This window comes from Dermacentor silvarum, chromosome 5, assembly GCF_013339745.2.
Source record: "Dermacentor silvarum isolate Dsil-2018 chromosome 5, BIME_Dsil_1.4, whole genome shotgun sequence".
Taxonomy (NCBI): Eukaryota; Metazoa; Arthropoda; class Arachnida; order Ixodida; family Ixodidae; genus Dermacentor; species Dermacentor silvarum.
Genome location: NC_051158.1, coordinates 186,007,528 through 186,026,815, shown reverse-complemented (window position 1 = coordinate 186,026,815; position 19,288 = coordinate 186,007,528). Strand labels below are relative to the sequence as shown.

The 19,288-nt window shown below is 47.6% G+C and overlaps 1 protein-coding gene across 1 annotated transcript in view; it reads left to right on the top strand.

Annotated features, from left to right (window-relative positions):
* Positions 1 to 19,288, top strand: part of LOC119453955 (basic proline-rich protein-like) — a 109,545-nt gene that overhangs the window by 63,508 nt on the left and 26,749 nt on the right. Inside the window, exon 5 of the mRNA XM_037715986.2 lies at positions 6,730 to 6,962. Within this exon, the coding sequence (XP_037571914.1) occupies positions 6,730 to 6,962 (233 nt within the window). The remainder of the gene's footprint in view (positions 1 to 6,729; positions 6,963 to 19,288) is intronic.

Below are 19,288 nucleotides of genomic sequence, written 5' to 3'. Positions count from 1 at the left end.
ATCAGTTGATGTGTCGTGAGCAAAAACAGGAAAGCTGGTATTGTCGTATACTGCTACATGCATTTTTCTGAGGCACTGCCCATGACGGTCACCACCTTTGTTCGATTTGGATTCTTGCCACATTATACCGTTTCATATGCCACCTGAGCGAGAAGGTACTTGCTCGCTAATTAGTCAAGTTTCACCTCGGTTACTCTAGGTTACCAGTTAATTTTCATTCATTTATTTGGGCATTATGAGTGCTGTGTTATATATACCATAAACGCACGAATTTTGTCCACTTTTGTAGACGAGAAGGTGTGCAACCATAAAATATATGGTTGAGTGCGTGAGATCGTCAACGAAGCAACACAACTTGCGTTCTGTGTGGAAGCTAGACTTATTTGCTTTGAGTTCACACATTTTGTACCCTTTAACTTTTCCGAAAGTTCAATTTTACATAAATGCTTGATTGAATTAGCACATAAAAAGTAGCGATATACACTAAGAATAATATATTTATTTGCAGAACACCTAAAATTTTCGTTTAATTCTAGAGGTAGTTGGCTTGTGTTCTTTGCTTATTCCTGTTCCTATCGTATAAATGAGAAGCACAACTTCGCGGTTATCTTAGGTGTATTTACCCAACAGTTTTGGTCGGTGGACCGATCTTTTTACCCACCCTAACATAACCGCGAAGTTGTGCTTCTCATTCTGCTAAATACGCCTGGCCCATTGAAAAATCCATGTATATATATATATATATATATATATATATATATATATATATATATATACAGGGGCGGATCCAGGTTTTTTCTGAGGGGGGGGGGGTCAGCTTCTGTCGATGATGATGATGATGATGATGATGATGATAGTAGCCTTTCTTATTTACCGTTTTTGCTCACAATAAACCCGCGTTTTATACGGCTAGAGCAACACCTGTAGCCTTCCGTGGTGGCTCAGTCAGCTCAGCCGTTGAGCACGAGATCGCGGGATCAAATCCCGGCCGCCGCGGCCGCATTTCGATGGAGGCGAAATGCAAAAACGCCCGTGTTCTTGCGTTGTAGTGCAGGTTAAAGAACCCCAGGTGGTCAAAATTAATCCGGAGCCTTCCACTACGGCGTGCCTCATAATCAGAACTGGTTTTGGCACGTAAAACCCCAGAAAGAGGAAGAAGACCTGTAGCGAAGCCAGGTATCGGTTTCTCCGAGCTTATAGGAAAAGGACGTTACCCAATACAGCCATGTGCTTGGCGGCTGCGCCTGATAATACAGGGTGTTCAAAACTAAGCTTTATGGTTTTCTTAAAATTAGGCACTGGGAGGCACGCGAAGACCACCTGTGCAAATAAGTTATGTGGCTAGGGGGGCACAAAGTGAGATGATAATTATCGCTGTGAGCAGCCCAATTAACTAAAATTGAACAATTATTTTTTGTTGACTGCAGTAAGTGGGTATGTTTGTATTGAAAACTTAGAGACAGTCGAGTTTCTACACAGTATCAGTCGGAAGAATTATTCTAGCGTGTCCGTGCTCTGAGATATCCGACTCCAAATTTCAATTGTCGTACTGCGCAGAATAATCGAGTCGACGCGAGAGCGGTTTATGCTTGCGTCGCTGTGGAAGGGAGTCATTTTGGACATTTTTAGGGCATTGACATCTTGATGGGTGAAGTGTTGTCATGAGATTTGTGCATGACAACACCAAACTTAAAGCAGCAGTATGAACTATTCATTAGCATAGCTAAAAAGGTTTCTGCTGTTGATGGTGCAGTTGTTGCTCTTGATTTCAATAAAACTTACAATACTTGGAAATCAGCAGTCACTTTGTAGCCCAGACAAGGACCATGCCCGGTCGTCTAGTCACCATTACGCACGCGTACTGCCCTCCGGCTTCTCCGCTCGCGCCATTATCTCGGCATGGCAGCTGCCGCCAGCTTTACAGGCTGCGCGGTCGCGTGTTACGACAGCGGTTACGGGTTCTTAGATTTTTTTATTGCGATAGCAATTATATGGACACTTCAACCGGATTTCTGCCGTCGCCGTCGCCGTCGGCGTCGCCGTGAGGTTCCGTATAGATAAAATCTTCGCCGCGCGCCGTATGCCCCAGCGGAAGCGTGCGGGGACGCGCGCTATCACGGAGAGCGAACGCACTCAATCTCCCACGCGCAAGCAAGGAAGCGGAAAGCCAGCGCCGGAGGGAGCAGTGGGGGGGGGGGCACTTCTACGCTGCCAACAACCGCGCTCGTCGCTCGTCCGCACAGTCTCTTATCTCTCCCACACGCAAGCAAGGAAGCGGTAAGCCAGCGCCGGAGGGAGCGGAGGGGGGAGGGGGGGGGGCGCACTTCTACGCTGCCAACAACCGCGATCGTCGCTCGCTCGCACCGTCTCTTATCTCCACACGGCTCTGACCTTTATACGCTCTGTTTCCGTTGAAGCGATAGACCGCACGTACGTTCGCCGCTGCGGCGTATCCGCTTGCTGCCAGAGTTTTGACGGTCGTTGTCTGCAGTCATTCGGTGTGAGCTATTCATGTTTGTTTGTGCGCGCTCACACCACGCTTGTTCATTCAGTTAGTAATAGTCGGGCCACATTTTCCAACGCACGCTACACATGCAATGCTGCCCGGATCGGCAGTGCAGCGCTACAGATGTGTCCCTTCGCACGCGCTGCCCACGGGAAGCGCTTCTCATCAACACCACCGTTTCACACGCCTTCTCGTGGTCATCGAGTCTCTCGTCATGTCGGTCTACTTACGCCGCAGCACACCTCCTTACTTAATCAGCTCATGTTTACTACAATTCATATTGCTACCAAAGCCGCTCACCTTACTTCGTATGACATTGCTGTGTTGCTATCGCATTCATTGCTTCGCCCTTAGGGCGAAACTGTGACATTTTTTTTTTCATTTCGCCAGCCGTGAGGGGAAGGTGGACAGTTATTATCTTTGCCAATGCCTCCACCCCGTTGTCAGACTAAGCGCCCCACGCAACAGCCGCGTCACATCAGGAAGAGCTTTGCGCCGATCCTCACTCTCTTGCATGCGTAATCGTGCGAACGACAATTAAAATTTGGAGTTGGATTTCTCGGAGCACAGACACGCTAGAAGAATTTTTCCAAGTGAAATTGTGTAGAAATACGACTGCCTCTAACTTTTCAATACAAACATACACACTTACTGCTGTCAATAAAAATTTAATTCTTCAATTTTGGTGAATTGGGCTGCTGACAGCGATAATTATCATCTCACTTTGTGTCCCCCTGGCCAAATAACTTATTTGCGCAGGTGGTCTGCATCTGCCTCCCAGTGCATAATTTTAAGAAAGCCATAAAGCTTAATTTTGAACACCCGGTATATCTAGCCTGTATTGTTTCTTAAAATAAAATTTGGGATGATCTTTTGCAGGTTCTTTATAAATGCGTAAGCACGGGTCTGTCTTTGGAGTTCTGTTGGGACACCTTGATTTCCTTAAGGAGATTCTTTGTGTTCGGCTGAGACACCTTCGTTTGCTTTGGAGGACTAACTCCCGTATTCTCAAACAGCCCTCGACTCAAAGCTCTTACTTCACTCCACCTTGTTGAGCACAGCGCCGCCTCTCGACTGATAAAGACACGACTATTTTCAAGAATTCCCGTGAATCATCATGAAGCTCAGTGACCACTTCTGTGGAGGGATGGCGGTGCCATCTTCTCTCTTGAGTCGTGGTGGTCTGTTGACTAGAGGAACGTTCTTGAATACGGGCGTAACGCTCCGCTCAAACGCGGCAACCACTACGCTGGTTGTTTACGATACGCGAATCACCGCGTATGAAGACTCACGACGCCATCTACAAGAATAACGATGTGGCGTAGTAGCCGAGAGCGCGAGCCAGCGTCTTCATGTTTTGTTTCCCACGCGACGTCATCCTTTTACACAAGGCGCGCATCGTCTCCCGTTTCTCTAACCACGTGACGCCATCCTAGGCCCGCGCGCTGGCATTGGCCGCTGACGTCACGCTCCCCCACTTCGCAGCCGCGGGTCGAGGCTTCGCCCCGCTCCGCGAGAACGCCCACTCAGATAAACGGATCCGGCGGTTTTGAGCCTCCTATGCTTAATGTACGACAATAAAACTACCAAGTTACAATGAAAAACTTGTAGCGTACGAACGGTATTGTGCTCGTACTGGATATTGTCAACGTGTAACTGTGATCACAATGAGCGCTACAGTTAAAAAACGTTGCCTACGTATAGCTCTTATAGTTTAGCTGTTAGTTGTTATTATTTATTTATGAACACTTCAGCGAGAGATCTCTTTCGTTAAGCAGGTTGGTCGCGGAACCGATGACAGCCAATGAGGCAACCGTTGACACCCCAAGGGGAAACTAAGTTAATCAGGCGCGAAGGCGCTCCAGCAGACCTCGGCGTGCTTGGCAAAAGGGACGTCCCCTCGTTCATTCGACGCCACCGACGGGACGAGTAAGGCACGGCAGGCGCCAGGAAGTCCAAGGTGTTCATGAGAAAAAATAACTACGGCAACTTCACGACACCATGCACACTCCTACGGAATACAACTAAGCTTGTGAGCGAGCTAGCTTTACTTCTACATGGCTGATACCCCTGGTACCCGCCAAAAATACTTTTGAAGAATGCTGGTGGCCATATTTTTTTGTTTTTTGCGACAGAGCCATCCGCCTGTCAGCGAGGGGGCGATGCAGAAATCTGAGGGGGGGTCAGGACATCCGGACATCCCCCCTGGATCCGCGCCTGTATATATATAATGAAGAAGGGAGAGTACGACGTTTGATTTGCACAGTATATTTTGCTAACGTGTCGGCTGGTGGACCAGCCTTCGTCAAAGCCTGGTCCACCAGCCTGAAAGTTAGCACAAAATACAGTGCAAATCCACCGTACGTCGTACTCTCTCTTCTTCATTATACTTCCGGGGCCAGCGTGATTTCCTTATCCATAACTTTATATATATATATATATATATATATATATATATATACCCTGTGTGAGTGTGAGTGCGTGCGCTATACTGGTGGCCGCCCTATGAGCCCCTCTCCACTGAACTGAAGGGAGACTTTAAGCACTGTTTAACACAAACCGTACGTACCACTAAGTAATACCCCAAAGGAAAATTAATTCCGGAACTTAGACCGGTATTCTTTAATTTTTAGCAAACGGTCATTGTATTTTGAGACGTGATGTGGGTTTATAAAGCGTTTTTCTTTTTCGATTTCAGTTTTGCTATTACACACGCACAGCTAGAAAACACAATTTTAATATTAATTTATGCCATTCGAATGAAACAAGCTCAAAGCGAATCCCATTCTTCATTGCAGTGATGCTCTCCTCTCTTACATATCGGCTCAACACCCAGCCGCTCTGTTTTGCAAATTTTGGAAACGCTCTATCGAAGTGACTTCCGATGTATCCCAGAGTGGGCAAGCGTATTCCAACAAAGGCCAAAAACATGATATATACGCGGTATTTTTTAAAGCAAACTCGGAACTCTTGTGGTTCCGCTGAATGAAGGCCCTTGCCACCTTTCGTGACCAATTCATCGACCTGTACGTTCCGAGTACCATTGGAAGAAAATAGCAATCCTGAGTATTTACAAATTTCAGCTTTTCTTATTAGTTCACTGTTTATAAAATATTAACCAATAACTGTTTTCTCATAGTAAAACAGAGATCCACACACTTTTTAGCGCTTGTATGCACATTTCCTTCTATACACCACCTGTACGCTATTTCCACGTCATATTGCAGCTGATCCAGATCGCACACACTACTACTTTCATACAGATAGCACAGTCTTCTGCAAACAGACATTGGTGACGCGATGTTCAAGGAAATGTCACAAATATAGAATAAAAAATTGGTTGCGGCTTAGCTCAGCTAACCCTAGACATGCAAAGCGAAAGCTTGGTTTAGCCTAGTTAAGTCTTGGTTAGCCTTTGATTTAGCTCTAATTATTATACTTAGGTATACACTCATTGATGTAAGCCAGGTATAAATTATAAGCAGACAAGTCCAAGCGTTTTGCGAGCTGAACGGCTAGCTTTTCCTCAGTCTCTGACGCAAGCTCCGCTCGCTTGGCATTCCGGACCCTCTCCAGTGAAGCAGTTCGGCAGGCGAAAGACACGTGTCAGACGCCGGTTAGACGCCGCGGGGTGGTCAGACCATAGAGAAAGAACCAGGTGCGGCGGGTCAACGGCTCAGATCGCAGTGCGGCCACTGCGAAACGGCGAGAACGCGGCCAATGTAGCTTTCGCTACAAAACAAAAAATGCACCCAGTTCCACGAAATGATATCTGTCGAAAAAAAAGGGGGCAAAGAGCATTGCGGAGCCCATGATATAACGTTAACACGACGGCATTTTTCGCCATGTACATTGAATACGTTGTGATACTTAAGTTTTCCGTCAGATTACTTTTTTTATATAAATTAATTTGCTTCAACTTGTACAGGAGGAGGGAATGAGTTAAAGTGTCACATGCCTTTTGCTTGTCAAGATATAGGCATTCAACTCGACTACCACCATAAATTACATGTGCTAAATCATAAAATTCACCAAGTTGTGTCGTGCAATACAGACCTTTATGCAAAATTTGTGCCCTTAATTAACTAGCAGGTTACTTGCAGATATATGTTCCATAACTGCAGAAAAAAAGATATACTGTGTTTAATAGCTCGCACCCAATGAATATGTTCGGTCTTTTTCATTTCCGTTGCCTTATGGTCCCGTCGACTTATCACACCCAGGGGGTCCAGGCTACATTGCAGACAAGCCATCCGTGGTTCCTGTCAGTGATGGGGCACCAGCTGCGCCTGTCGTGCCCGGAGGCTACCCCGTGGATATACCACCTTCTGCCGAACCGGAAGCACCTCCAGTTGTCGCATCCGGCAAGCCTTTCACTCCGTCCTCTTGGCAATACGCGCAATGCGGCCTTCCCTCGAAGAGACCCTCGTCCCTTCGCGGATCATTCCCTTGGCAGGTGAGATCTCGAGCGCTAACTTGAGGTGGCGTCGAAAACTTGGGAGACGCTTAAGCTTCGCCTTTAAGAGTAGAGTCTTTAAAAGGTACGCTTCTCACGCTTCCCGGCAACTGCAGCTTATATGCTACCGTAATCTTCACCGCGAAACGCTTGCGGCGAACGCTATGCACGAATGTGAGTTTTCTGGTTCTTTTCTTTGCCGTCCCCCACACGGCTGGCGCCGCCGGCACCGCAGATGATGATGATGATGATGATTTATTGGCATCCCCTTTGAAACGGGGCGGCGACAAATAGTCACCTAGCCTGCTTGATTTAATCAGGTATACTATACATGTTCTTTATCTTGCATTTTTGTATACCTATCATTATTTTTCTTTTTCAAAAATTTACCTTGTACCGCTGCCTATGATTTTAAGAGATCAGGTCGCATCCATCTTTTCCCTACTTTTTTTCCACCAGTACTCCAATCGTCTCTTGCTGATCTCTACGGCTGATCTGTTTATGTTTCCCTCCAATTTAAACCCAAGCGCTTCTGGGAGTTGCACGTTACCTACGGTTCTCGCTGGGTGGATCCCGTCGCATTCCATTAGGATGTGCTGAGTGGTCTCTGGATCTCTACTGCAGCATACACATGTCTCATCTAATTCCGAATATTTGTTCCGATATGTTTTCGTCCTTAGGCAACCGGCTCGAGCCTCAAATAGCAAGGCACTGCCCTTTGTGTTATCATACAGATTTTCCCTTCTAATTTCTTTCTTCTCATTCTTGTAAATCTCCATTGTCCTTTTCGTTTCCATTCTTTGCATCCAATTCACGGTCTCTATTTCTCTCACTTTCTTTCTGATGACACCTGGTTGTCTATTTACAGTTTCGATTATCCTGTACTTGGTTGCCAACTTCCTTGACCTCTTCCTCCATTCTGTGTCCACGCTTTTCATGTAGAGATACTTGTGCACTTTAGCCGCCCATTTATTTTCATCCATGTTCCTGAGCCTTTCTTCAAAAATAATTTTGCTTTGTGCTTCTCTGACTTCAAAAGAGGCCCAAGCCATGTCTCCATGCACTGCCTCATTTGTCGTATTACCGTGTGCTCCCAAAGCCAACCGGCCTACTGATCTTTGGTTAACTTCCAAACCCGCCAATATATCCGATTTTAAGCATATAATGGCATTTGCGAATGTTAGCGCTGGCACCATTACTCCTTTCCAGATTCCACGCACCACCTCATACTTATTGTGGCCCCGCAGTGCTCTGTGTTTCATTAATGCTGCATTCCGCTTCCCCTTTATTTTCAGATTATCTTGGTGGTTGCTTGAGTAATTCTTTCCTTCGTTTATGTGTACGCCGAGGTACTTATATTGCTTCACTATGGGTATTACTTGCTGTTGAATTGACACCACGAAGTTACTCGTGTGCTCATTAAAGATCATAATCCCTGATTTCTCTGTGCTAAATTTAAGGCCTAGATTTGTCGCTGCGTTCCCACAGATATTCGCAAGTATCTGTAAATCTTTTTTATTGTCCGCTAGTAGCACAATGTCGTCTGCGTACATCAGTCCAGGGATCTTCTGTTGCACCATTTGTCCATTACGCATGTAGGATAAATCAAAACCTAATTCGCTGTTTTCCAGTCGTCTTTCTATGCCCTTGACGTAAAGCGTGAACAACAATGGTGACAGAGGGCATCCTTGCTTCAATCCTTGGTGAATTCCCACCATTTCATTTCCTTTTCGGCCTTCCCATGCCACTTGTACTTGGTTGTCTCGATATATCTCCCTCAACAGCTCCACGAAATCGTCATCTATGCCTTCGTATTGAAGAATATCCCACAACAATTCCCTGTCTACGTTGTCATAAGCTCCTTTAATATCTAGAAATGCTATCCATAAAGGTCTTTTCTGAGCTACTGAAATCTCTATGCACTGAGTTAGTACAAACATATTGTCTTCTAAGCGTCTGCCTGGCCTGAACCCATTCTGTAGTTCCCCCAATACACCGTTTTCCTCCACCCACTTCGACAGTTCTAATTTTATGGCTTGCATTGCCATTCTATATATCACCGACGTTACTGTAACTGGCCTGTACGAGCTCGTCTTATCCTTATCTCCTTTGCCTTTGTAGATAAGATTCATCCTGCTTTCACGCCATCCAACGGGAATATTCTTTGTTCTAATCACTTGCTCTATGGCATTAGTCAGCAGTGCCTTGCTTTTTGGACCGAGGTTTTTGATTAGCTGTATTGGGATTTCATCGGGTCCTGCTGCCGTGTTGTTAGGGACATTTTCTGCTGCCTTTTTTCCAATAAAAGCTTTCTATGCTGAATTTTGATCTCTCAGGCCTCTCTGTTGTTGCTGGATCTGTTGTCTGAACTACGCTTTTTCTCGTACCGAAGTTATGCCTGATAACGTCTGTGATGTACCGCAGCGCATCATCGCCTTCATAGATGTTACCGTCTTCATCCCTTATAGCCGTTTGCGAGTTTCTAGTTGGAGCTCCGAGTGCTTTTATATGGTTCCAGAATCTTTTTGGGGCGCCTTTGTCTCTTTTGTGAATGTTATGCACCCAACGTTCACTTGCGCATTTAATTTTCTCTTGCACGAGCTCACTCGCAACCCTTTTCTTTTCTCGGTATGTATTCCATCTAAGGAGCACCTCTTCTTCTGGTAATCCCAACTTTTTGGCTTCTCGATGAACCCTAGATGCCTCTTTACGCTCTTCTATAGCTTGTTTAATTTCCTTGTTCCACCACTTACGTGGTTTCCTCTTTCCAATCCAACAATTGTATTGCCGTGTCCGCCTTATTTCATGCTGCATAACCTCCACCAGTTCCTTATATTCCCAGACTGCTGTAGGAAAAGCCTCAATTTTCTTCTCTATGTTGTTTGCGATCTCTGTTATTTGCTCGTCATTCATTTTTAAAAACTCTGAGGCTATTGGTTCATGTTCTGCGCTGGTATCTCTCCCAAACTTTAATGCTAAACGTCTATGATCGCTTCCCAGGCTATTTTTTCCATTTTCGTCTATTATCATTTGGTCCAGTTGTTCGTAGACCATTTCTGAGACTAAGGCGTAGTCGATACATGACTGCCTGTTTCCGCATTGCCACGTTACCTGTCCATGACACTTATTCTTCCTGTTAACTACTATAAGGTTCTGTTCATCACACAAATCCAGCACTAGAGAGCCGTTGTAATCAATATATCCGTCTAAATCGTCCATGTGCGCATTCATATCTCCCACTAATATCACCTGGCCCGAGTTACTGAACTCATTAATATCGCTTCTAATGCAATCGACCAATTCCTTATTTTTTTCCCTGCTATCACTACCTGTCCACAGGTAAGCTACTCCCAGCCACGTCTTTTTACCTTGCCATGTACCACTAATCCATAAATGCTCTTTACATGTCTCGTTTACCCTTCGCCACTTCAGACCTCGCCTAATTAGTACGCCTACGCCTCCGCCTTTCCTTGACCCGGTCATTCTGTTGCACCCTTCCCATACAAAGTTGTCAATAACAGGCGGCTGCTCCAAATCTCGTAGATGCGTTTCGGTCAAGGCGTACACACTAATCGCTTCATCATTCAGTTGCGTTTGAATTTCCAGCCATTTTTCCTGCTTACGACCACCCTGCATGTTAATGTAGCAAATTTTACCTTCTCTATTCTTATCCTTTCTGCGTCTTTTCCTGACTCCTGGTCGCCTAATTCTGCCCTTTACTGGTGTTTCGCTATGTTCAATACTTAATCCTGCTTCCTGATTGCCTGGGGCCCGCCTAAAAAAGCTACAGCTCGTGCCGCGAATCGATTTCCGACCGGTGTTGCTACACTTTCACTAAAATGTATCCCGTCACGCACAAAAGCGCCTTCGCGGCCTGCTCGGTGCACTTCACGGTTGATGTCAATGACCGTAAAATTCATTGCTTTAGCTAGAGTCCAAATTTCCCTGTTTACTGCAAGAACTGCCCTTTCAATTTTATAACCCTGCCTTTCAACCTCTGGCACCGTGCACACCGCGATTTGTACTTCTTTTGAAACATTCCGCAGGTCGGTGACCCCTTTGGCTATTTGCTTTGTGATTCCTGCTCCTCGTCCGTTCAGTACGTCAATCACTCCGCCCATTTCACCACTAGGTGTCTCTCCTCCATTGTGTCCCACATGCGTTCCTTGGCCTTCGCGATCAGCTCTCTAATCGGCTTTCCCGGAAGCGCGCTAACCTGGACTCGTTCGTCTGCCCCTACCCTCTCTGCTATCGCCGGTTCTACTTTACGCATGTTGGAATCCCCAACAAAGACAACTCGACGCTTTCCTTCCCCCTCACCGCCGAAAGCTGCCCCGGAAGTCACAATGCCCTCCCCTCCTTTCTTATTCTTGCCCTTGGCTTTGTTTTCTTCCCCGGCCGCGTCAGTGGTATCCCCTTCGTGACTATCACTGACGTTTGCGCCACTGCTGACCGGCGTGGCGGGTTCGGCTGTCTCTGCACTCGCATCGGAGCCAGCTCCGTTCGCGGTGCTCGCCTCGATGCGTTCATCATTGCTTTGCAGAATGGTGGCGCTCTGCTGGATTTCTGCGTTAGCTAGCTTTTCTTCTGCCTCCTTCCTCTGCTTCTGCTCGATTTGAAGTTCCTTTTCTAGCTTTCCAACCCGCTTAGCTAACTTATCCTTGTCTTGCTCTAGGCGGTCTAGCCGCGACCCTAGCACACACATCCTACAGATAAAATCTGCACCATTCGCTTCGCGTGCTGATTTAAACCGCGTTTCTTCCAGCGCGTAGGAACGCTCGCACTCAGAACAACGCACGCGTGGGTTCCCCCTAGTACCAACCATCATCTCGTACTAACAAGGCGTAGATGTGGAAAAGAAAAAAAAAAGTTTCTTTACCTACTTTTATCTAAGCGAGAAGACCAAGAAAGTGAGAAAGCATTAAAATAATTTATAAAGATTGTTTGGCTAAGCTAACCCTCCTAAAAAAACCAAAAAGTGAAATATAAAATAACAAAACTTATCTCTTTGGCACGCTGCTCCTGCTGCGCTGAAATCCTGCTGCGCTGGCAGATGTGGGGAGGCGAGCGCTATCTGGTGGTGCTGCAAGAAACCGAGGGGTGCACGCGACGTGCGCCGCTTTGTGATTGGTAGAAACGCGCCGCGCGCCGCGCTGTGATTGGTAGACAATTTTCGTTCACGGCCAACGCACAGTCAACGCAGGTGACGCCGTGCTTTCTGCGCAACGGGGCCCTTAAAGCTATCGCTTTAAAATGGTGGGCTGTGACTGAGGGCGTCCTCGTTAGTGCCCCACTGGCGTCTCGTCATGGCTTCCAGCAGGCAGTTTGTCCGCGAAAACCGGCGTCGCGTCCACTGCTCACCTGTCACCGGGCCCGTGACGCAGGTTCTAGTCGTCGTGGCAAAAAAGCAGTGCTCTAGAATGCGCATCATTGTACATATCTTCTTGGTGCCTCTCCATTTCCGTCAGGTTTCTGCGCTGTTCGCCAGCACCTGTTTATATCGTGAATGAAATAAGAGAATTTGTGCAGTGCAGCATTTGCACTTTTACAAGAACATCCGTGTCTGTTCGCAGAGACTATCATCATCAGCAATGGCTCGAGCGTCGTCGTCTTGCACAGCTGGCATTACAGTGCCTAGAATGTAAGTACATTCTAGGCACTGTACGTTGGCGACCCTCGGCGCAACCGCGCGAATGCGATCGTGCCACTCCCCCCGCGTTCGTCGTCTTCTTCCACAGCTGGCTCCGTTGCCGCTCATCATTCCAGCGCAGAATTTCACTTCTGTCGTCGTAATGGGGAGTCCACGTTTACGGGGGTATGAGCTTGTAGGAGAGACGTGACGGCGGCCGTACGAGCCATGCCGTCGTTCCTACTCAGAAGGCGAAGGCGGCGAGCTGAGCGGCGGCTGCGACGACCAGCGTGGCTAGCTTTTAGAACGACAGTATGCGTGCCGAGCTTGCGCTTCGAGCACGCGCTGCGCTACTTTACTTTTCTTCACTTTGCACCGCCGACCATAGCGCTCCGCGCTGCGGCGTTGGTGGGCGCTACAGTCTAGGGAGCCTACATCGTTGCATGTACGCTCCCTACTACAGTCCCCTCCGCCCAAACGCAACGCTGATAAATTAAATGCCAGGAGCAAGCTTCAAAACGGTCCGGGGTCAGTCCAAGTAGTTCGAGTCCGTTGAAGCGAAGGGGACTAGCCAAGTCCTTCCGGTGGACGAGGCTGCGAGTGGCGGTGCCGACACACGGTACACAGCACGCCGGCACGGAGAAGGCAGACGCCTCTGCAGCAGTTCACGCAGGCCAGACGGAACGAACGGGGACCGGGCGCAGTCATTGGTGGGCACGACAAGCCGCAAGCTCGATCGTCACGTGCGCGCAAATGCGCGAGCTCTGGTGGATGCGCCGTGTGCACGCGCTTGTCCGGTCTTGCCCGACCCGCGGTAGACGTTGCAAGGTGCAAGCTTTTGCGCGCGACACCGCCCGAGTGAAGTGAACAGAGTCCGGCACGCGCCTGCCGGAGCCTGGGTGTTCCCACGGTCAACTGCGTTGGTGTCGAATGGCACTCTAGACGGCGAGGAAGGCGTCGTGGGGCAACGTTGAATGACGGTACCGGCGCAGGTTGGCGAATATCTGGGAGAGCCAGGGCAGCAGCTGCCGGCTCATGTTGCTTGGCGACCTCCAATGTGAGCACGACGCGAAGGTGGTGGGTGCGAGACACCATCAAGACTCGCGTCGCGGGATGGTGGTGTCAGTCCATCTGTTGTATCCGCGTCGCGCGACGATTGTTCCCGGCCTTCATCGTCTGACTGGCGGCGAGCCGAGCGGCGGCTGCGACGACCAGCCTGGCTAGCTTTAAGAACGGCACTGCGCGTGCCGAGCTTGCGCTTCGAGCACGCGCTGTGCTGCTTTATTTTTCTTCGCTTTGCAGCGCCGCGGCTCCGCGCTGCGGCGTTGGTGGGCGCTACAATCTATTCATTGCCTTACGTGACGGATAGATTTAATTTTCAAGCAATTTAATTTCGAAGAATCGCAAGCGGCAATGGCCGACGAATGTTGCTAACCACGCCGCCGAGCAAACTCGAGACATCTAACGCAAGCGTTTGTGGTTCGACGGCTACTTGTCCCTTACCAGTGTGATCCGCTCCGACGAACAGCGACTCAATGCCTTGGAAGTGTTGAATGAACATTACGCTACTAGTGCAGAGGACCTTGGTGAATTGCGGTACGTGTAAGGAATTTTTAATCAAGAAAAAACTGCCTTCGTTCAGCACTGTGAACGGGTACGTATACCCTCAATTTGTTGTGATAGTGATAAGCTTCGCTTATTATCCATCTTCACGGAGTAGAACGGCCGTCGAATTTCAAGTGCAGTGCATTTTAGGGGCTCGGTTGTCGGCGTCTAATATGTCATGTGTCATGTCGTCACGCTCAGAAAACACAAGCGCAAAGCAGGGCCAAGACATACCAATGCCAGCTCAAAACCGGGTAAAATTAAGCTAACTGGATTAAGAATAACATAACATACAGGAATACTCATGAATTAGGCGAACGAATTAACAGAAATTCGTTAAAATCGCTTCTAACACGCCAGGCTGATACCGGCGCAGCGCAAGAGAGGGTGCCACTACAACACAAGTGGAAGGATGCCGCTCGCCGCTACGTCGCTCCAGCTAGAGTTACAATTGACCCTTTTCGCGGCGATCTCGTGGGCGCTGACATGTTTGACCACGTGGTGACGCGTCCATTGCTTGCCTCAACTGCCTCCGTTGCATCCTTGTTTACAATGGAAGTGTATGACGCCGGCGCGGCTTAGAAAACCTCTGTTTTCTGAGATACCGTAGATGGAGACAAGGTGGATGACACGAAGCTTTGATCACAGCTTCAGAGAACATGCAAAAGCGCTTTCGGAGCTGCTATGTCCAAACGGCGCAAGCAGCGTATATGGTGCTTGTTCTAAAAGCGGGACTAAATATGTATTCCAAGCTATCCAAGCTTTCCGATTATGAATCCGGTCAGGATTAGTGTGTTTTGCTCTTTGTTCTTTATTCGGCAAATATTTTGAAGCAGTGGCTTGTCAGTTTCTGACTCCGTGAAGTTGCTCGGTGCGGCCACTGTCTGATTATTTTCTGCCTAATCGCTCGCGGGTGTGCTCAGTTCCGATAAATTTGTTCTTGCTGCGCACAAGGCTTGAAACGTAGCTGTTTTGTACATTGTAATACCTTGTAGCAAATATATATTACAGGTAGCAACTCGCTTACTCTTGTGGACCGTCACGGAACATTGAGCTTCGACCATTCGTGCGCCATAGGTGTAGTCCGTCATTTATTGTGCGTATACAGTGCGCATATATTCAAGTGTGCGCCCATTGACTTATTCTTGATACGTCGGCGATAGAGTGGGCGCAAGTTTTCCTGCCATTTGGGACAGATGTGTATACATAACGTGCGCAAAACTTACTTGACAGGAAGCGGCGCTACTCCCTTTGTCATTGTTTAACGAGTGGTACTCACTCTTGCCGACGTTCTGGGGATGAAGCCCTTTCTTTGAAGGTTAGCGATACGAGGCAGGCGGATGAGGAAATTTCTGTATCCTCGAGAAAGGCCGTATATCACGAAGTGCCGGTAACACGTTCGGACAGTTGCAGCAGCGGTTCGCGAACTTGGCCACACAGATTAATTTCATTCCTTAACATGCCAGTCACTATTTTTGCAGCCAACTACTGCACACGTCTTCAATCCACACGATTAAATCTAGCATAATTAGAGCACAGTGCGTTAGCAAAAACTCAGTTGGATTTCCGACAGCTGATCGCACAGAATCAAGGTAGAAGCGGTAATGGTTTCGTATTCGTGCGTGGTCGCTGAGGAGACGTAAGGCGCGCCGCCGTGAGCGCCATCTCGTTTCTCTAAATGAAACTGCTCCGCGAAAAGGTTCAATACTCCCGTAGGGAGCATATAGAGTTCCAGCGTCCAATCTGGGAGGAGAAGATGAGCGTGCCTAGAAAAGCCGTTCCCGCGCTCCGGTACGCTCTTTCTCGCCAGGGACGCCGAGCAGCAGGCATGCTTGGAGTGACAGCGGGCGCTCACCCGTGAAAGACAGCGCCGACGCAGGGCTGATCAAGCTATGCGCGCCCGAGAAGCTCAAGTTGCTCGCCAGAGCATGCAGGCTAATACCAACATGAAGTTTGAAATTTATTTCATCAATTCAAGCATACATATCTTATCCAGTGGTTCAGCGGGAAGGGGTGGCGAAAAGGCAACTGAATGCCTGACAATGCGCCAATCCTCGCCCAGGCCGCAACAACACTCAGCGTGTCACTCTATGTAATACATAAATGCAGTGAAAAACAAAACTACAAACTACTAAACAAACAAAGCTTTTTTTGACATCATGAAAAAAATAGCTATACACAAGATAAACACAACGGAAACATCAGCCAATCACTGCTCCGCACCTAAACGTGGTTTTAGGTGCGAAGCCCCTTATGCGCCCGGGCTGTGGGCGTCTCCTATCGTCGTCGTCGTAATCAACGTAAGCAAGCGGCTCGTGCTCGCGCTCGGCACGCGCTCGTGCCACTGCTCCCGCGTTCGTCGTCGTCGCCGTCTTCCACAGCAGGCTGCGTTGCCGCTCATCACTGGAGCGTAGAATTTCACTTCTCCTCTTTAGTCCCTTAGGACAAAATATAGTTTCTTGTCTGTCTGTCTTCTGTTGTTGTAATGGGAAGGCCTCGTTTACGGGGTTATAAGCCATTGCTTAAGGCAGTATGAACCCATTAGCGGTACATCACTGCATGCTTCGCACTTCCACAGGTTTCACGTTATTGGAGCTGCATTTTGGTCAATGGGTCATTTGAAACTTACGCATAAAATTTAATTCACTGCTCAAACCGAGCCTACGACTTAACTCGTGGTAACTGTAATAACTAATAAAAACTAAAACAGTAAGAAAGGCGCCCATAATGACCAAATTGCTGAGGAAGTTATAGAAAGCAATGATGGTTAGTCTAATGATCATCAGTCTATATTTATGTCCACTGCAGGACGATGATCTCCCCTGTGATCTCCAATTACCCCTGTCTTGCGCTAACTGATTCCAATGTTCACCAGCCAATTTCCTAATTTCATCACCCTACCTAGTTTTCTGCTATCCTTTACTGCGTTTCCCTTCTCTTGGCACCCATTCTGTAACTCTAATGGTCCATCGGTTATCTACCCTACGCATTCAAAGGCCTGCTCAGCTCTACTTTTTTCTCTTGATGTCATTTAGAATATCGGCTATCCCGTTCCTGGGTTCGGTGTAGCTCTGACAAAGTTCAGCGACTTCGACCATGGTTCGCAGGCTTTTAGAGAGGAGCATTTGGAATGCGTTGTCTTCGATGCCCTTCATGACGTGACGGATCATGTCAGACTTAGTAATCGATGGATCAACGCGCTTGAAAAGGTCCACAACATCTTCTGTGTACTTAGTGAAGTTTTCACCGGGTTGCTGGGAACGGCTGCGCAAGCACTCTTTGGCACGGAGCTTCCGCACCACTGGGCGACCGAAAACTTGCTTAATGCGCGCCTTGAGATCTGACCAGGTGTGGAGGTAGGATTCGTGGTTGTGGTAACACACGCTAACGACACCCGTGAGATAGAAGTTCACGTAGCTGAGCTTCTGAGCATCGTCCCATTTATTGTGGGCACTCACCCGCTCGTATAAGAACCAATAGTCTACGTCGTACTCGTAGGAACTGCTGAAGATGGGAGGCTCGCCTTGACGCATTGAGCCAGGACAAATCAAGGTTGGCGATTCCGGAGGTGGTATTTAGCTGGCGTCGTCAGGCATGATTGCCGGTAGTGTCCGCTTACGTAGTGCCAGGGTTGGGAAAGTACCCTGTACTTCCACCAAATATGTAATGCGGTTTATGGAAAATTTGGAAACGCGACCCTCTCAGTCGATCGCTTATATATATATATATATATATATATATATATATATATATATATATCATCAGCCTATATTTTATGTCCTCTGCAGGACGAAGGTCCCTCCCTGCGATCTCCAATTACCCCTGTCTTGCGCTAGCGTATTCCAACTTGCGCCTGATAATTTCCTAACTCCATCATGCCATCTGGTTTTCTGCCGACCTCGACTGCACTTTCCTTCTCTTGGTATCCATTCTGTAACCCTAAATGGTCCACCGGTTATCCATCCTATGCATTACGTGGTCTGCCCCGCTCCATTTCTTCCGCTTAATGTCAACTAGAATATCGCCTATCCCCGTTTGTTCTCTGATCCACACCGCTCTCTTCTTGTCTCTTAAGGTTAGGCCTAATATTTTTTGTTCCATCGCTTATTGTGCGGTCCTTTAACTTGTTCTCGAGCTTCTTTGTTAACCTCCAAGTTTCTGCCCCATATGTTAGCGCCGGTAGAATGCAATGATTTTACACTTTTCTTTTCAGCGACAGTGGTAAGCTCGCAGTCAGGATTTGGCAATGCCTGCCGGCATGCACTCCAACCAAATTTTATTATTCTGTAAATTTCTTTCTCGTGATCAGGGTCCCCTTTGACTAATTGACCTAGATAAACGTACTCCTTGACAGACTCTAGAGGCTGACTCGCGATCCTGAATTCTTGTTCCCTTGCCAGGCTATTGAACATTATCTTTGTCTTCTGCATATTCATCTTCAACCCAATTCTTACACTTTCTCGATTAAGGCCCGCAATCATTTGCTGCAATTTGTCTCCATTGTTGCTGAATAGGACAATGTCATCTGCAAACCGAAGGTTGCGGAGATATGCCGTTGATCCTCACTCCTAAGCCTTCCCAGTCTAAGAGCTTGAATACTTTTAAGCATGTAGTGAATAACATTGGAGAGATTGTGTCTCCTTGCCTGACCCCTTTCTTGATAGGTGACTTTCCACTTTTCTTGTGGAGAACCAAGGTAGCTGTGGAATCCTTGTAGATATTTACTAAGATATGCACGTATGCCTCCTGTATATATATATATATATATATATATATATATATAGATATATATATCTTGGTGGTGGCAGGCCCCACTTCTTGCCTGAAAATGTAGTGGACTGGAGGAGGATTTGACCTTGCGACCTTCAGATTAGAAGCCCGGTGTTCAACCTCGGCTCCACGCCACCACCACTGAAAAGTGTACAATCATTGCATTCTACCGGTTCCAGCATATGGGGCAGAAACTTGGAGGTTAGCAACGAAGCTCGAGAACAAGTTAAGGAGTGCACAAAGATCGATATGGAATGAAAAATGTTACGCCTAACGTTAAGAGACATGAAGATAGCGGTGTGGATCAGAGAGCGAACGGTGA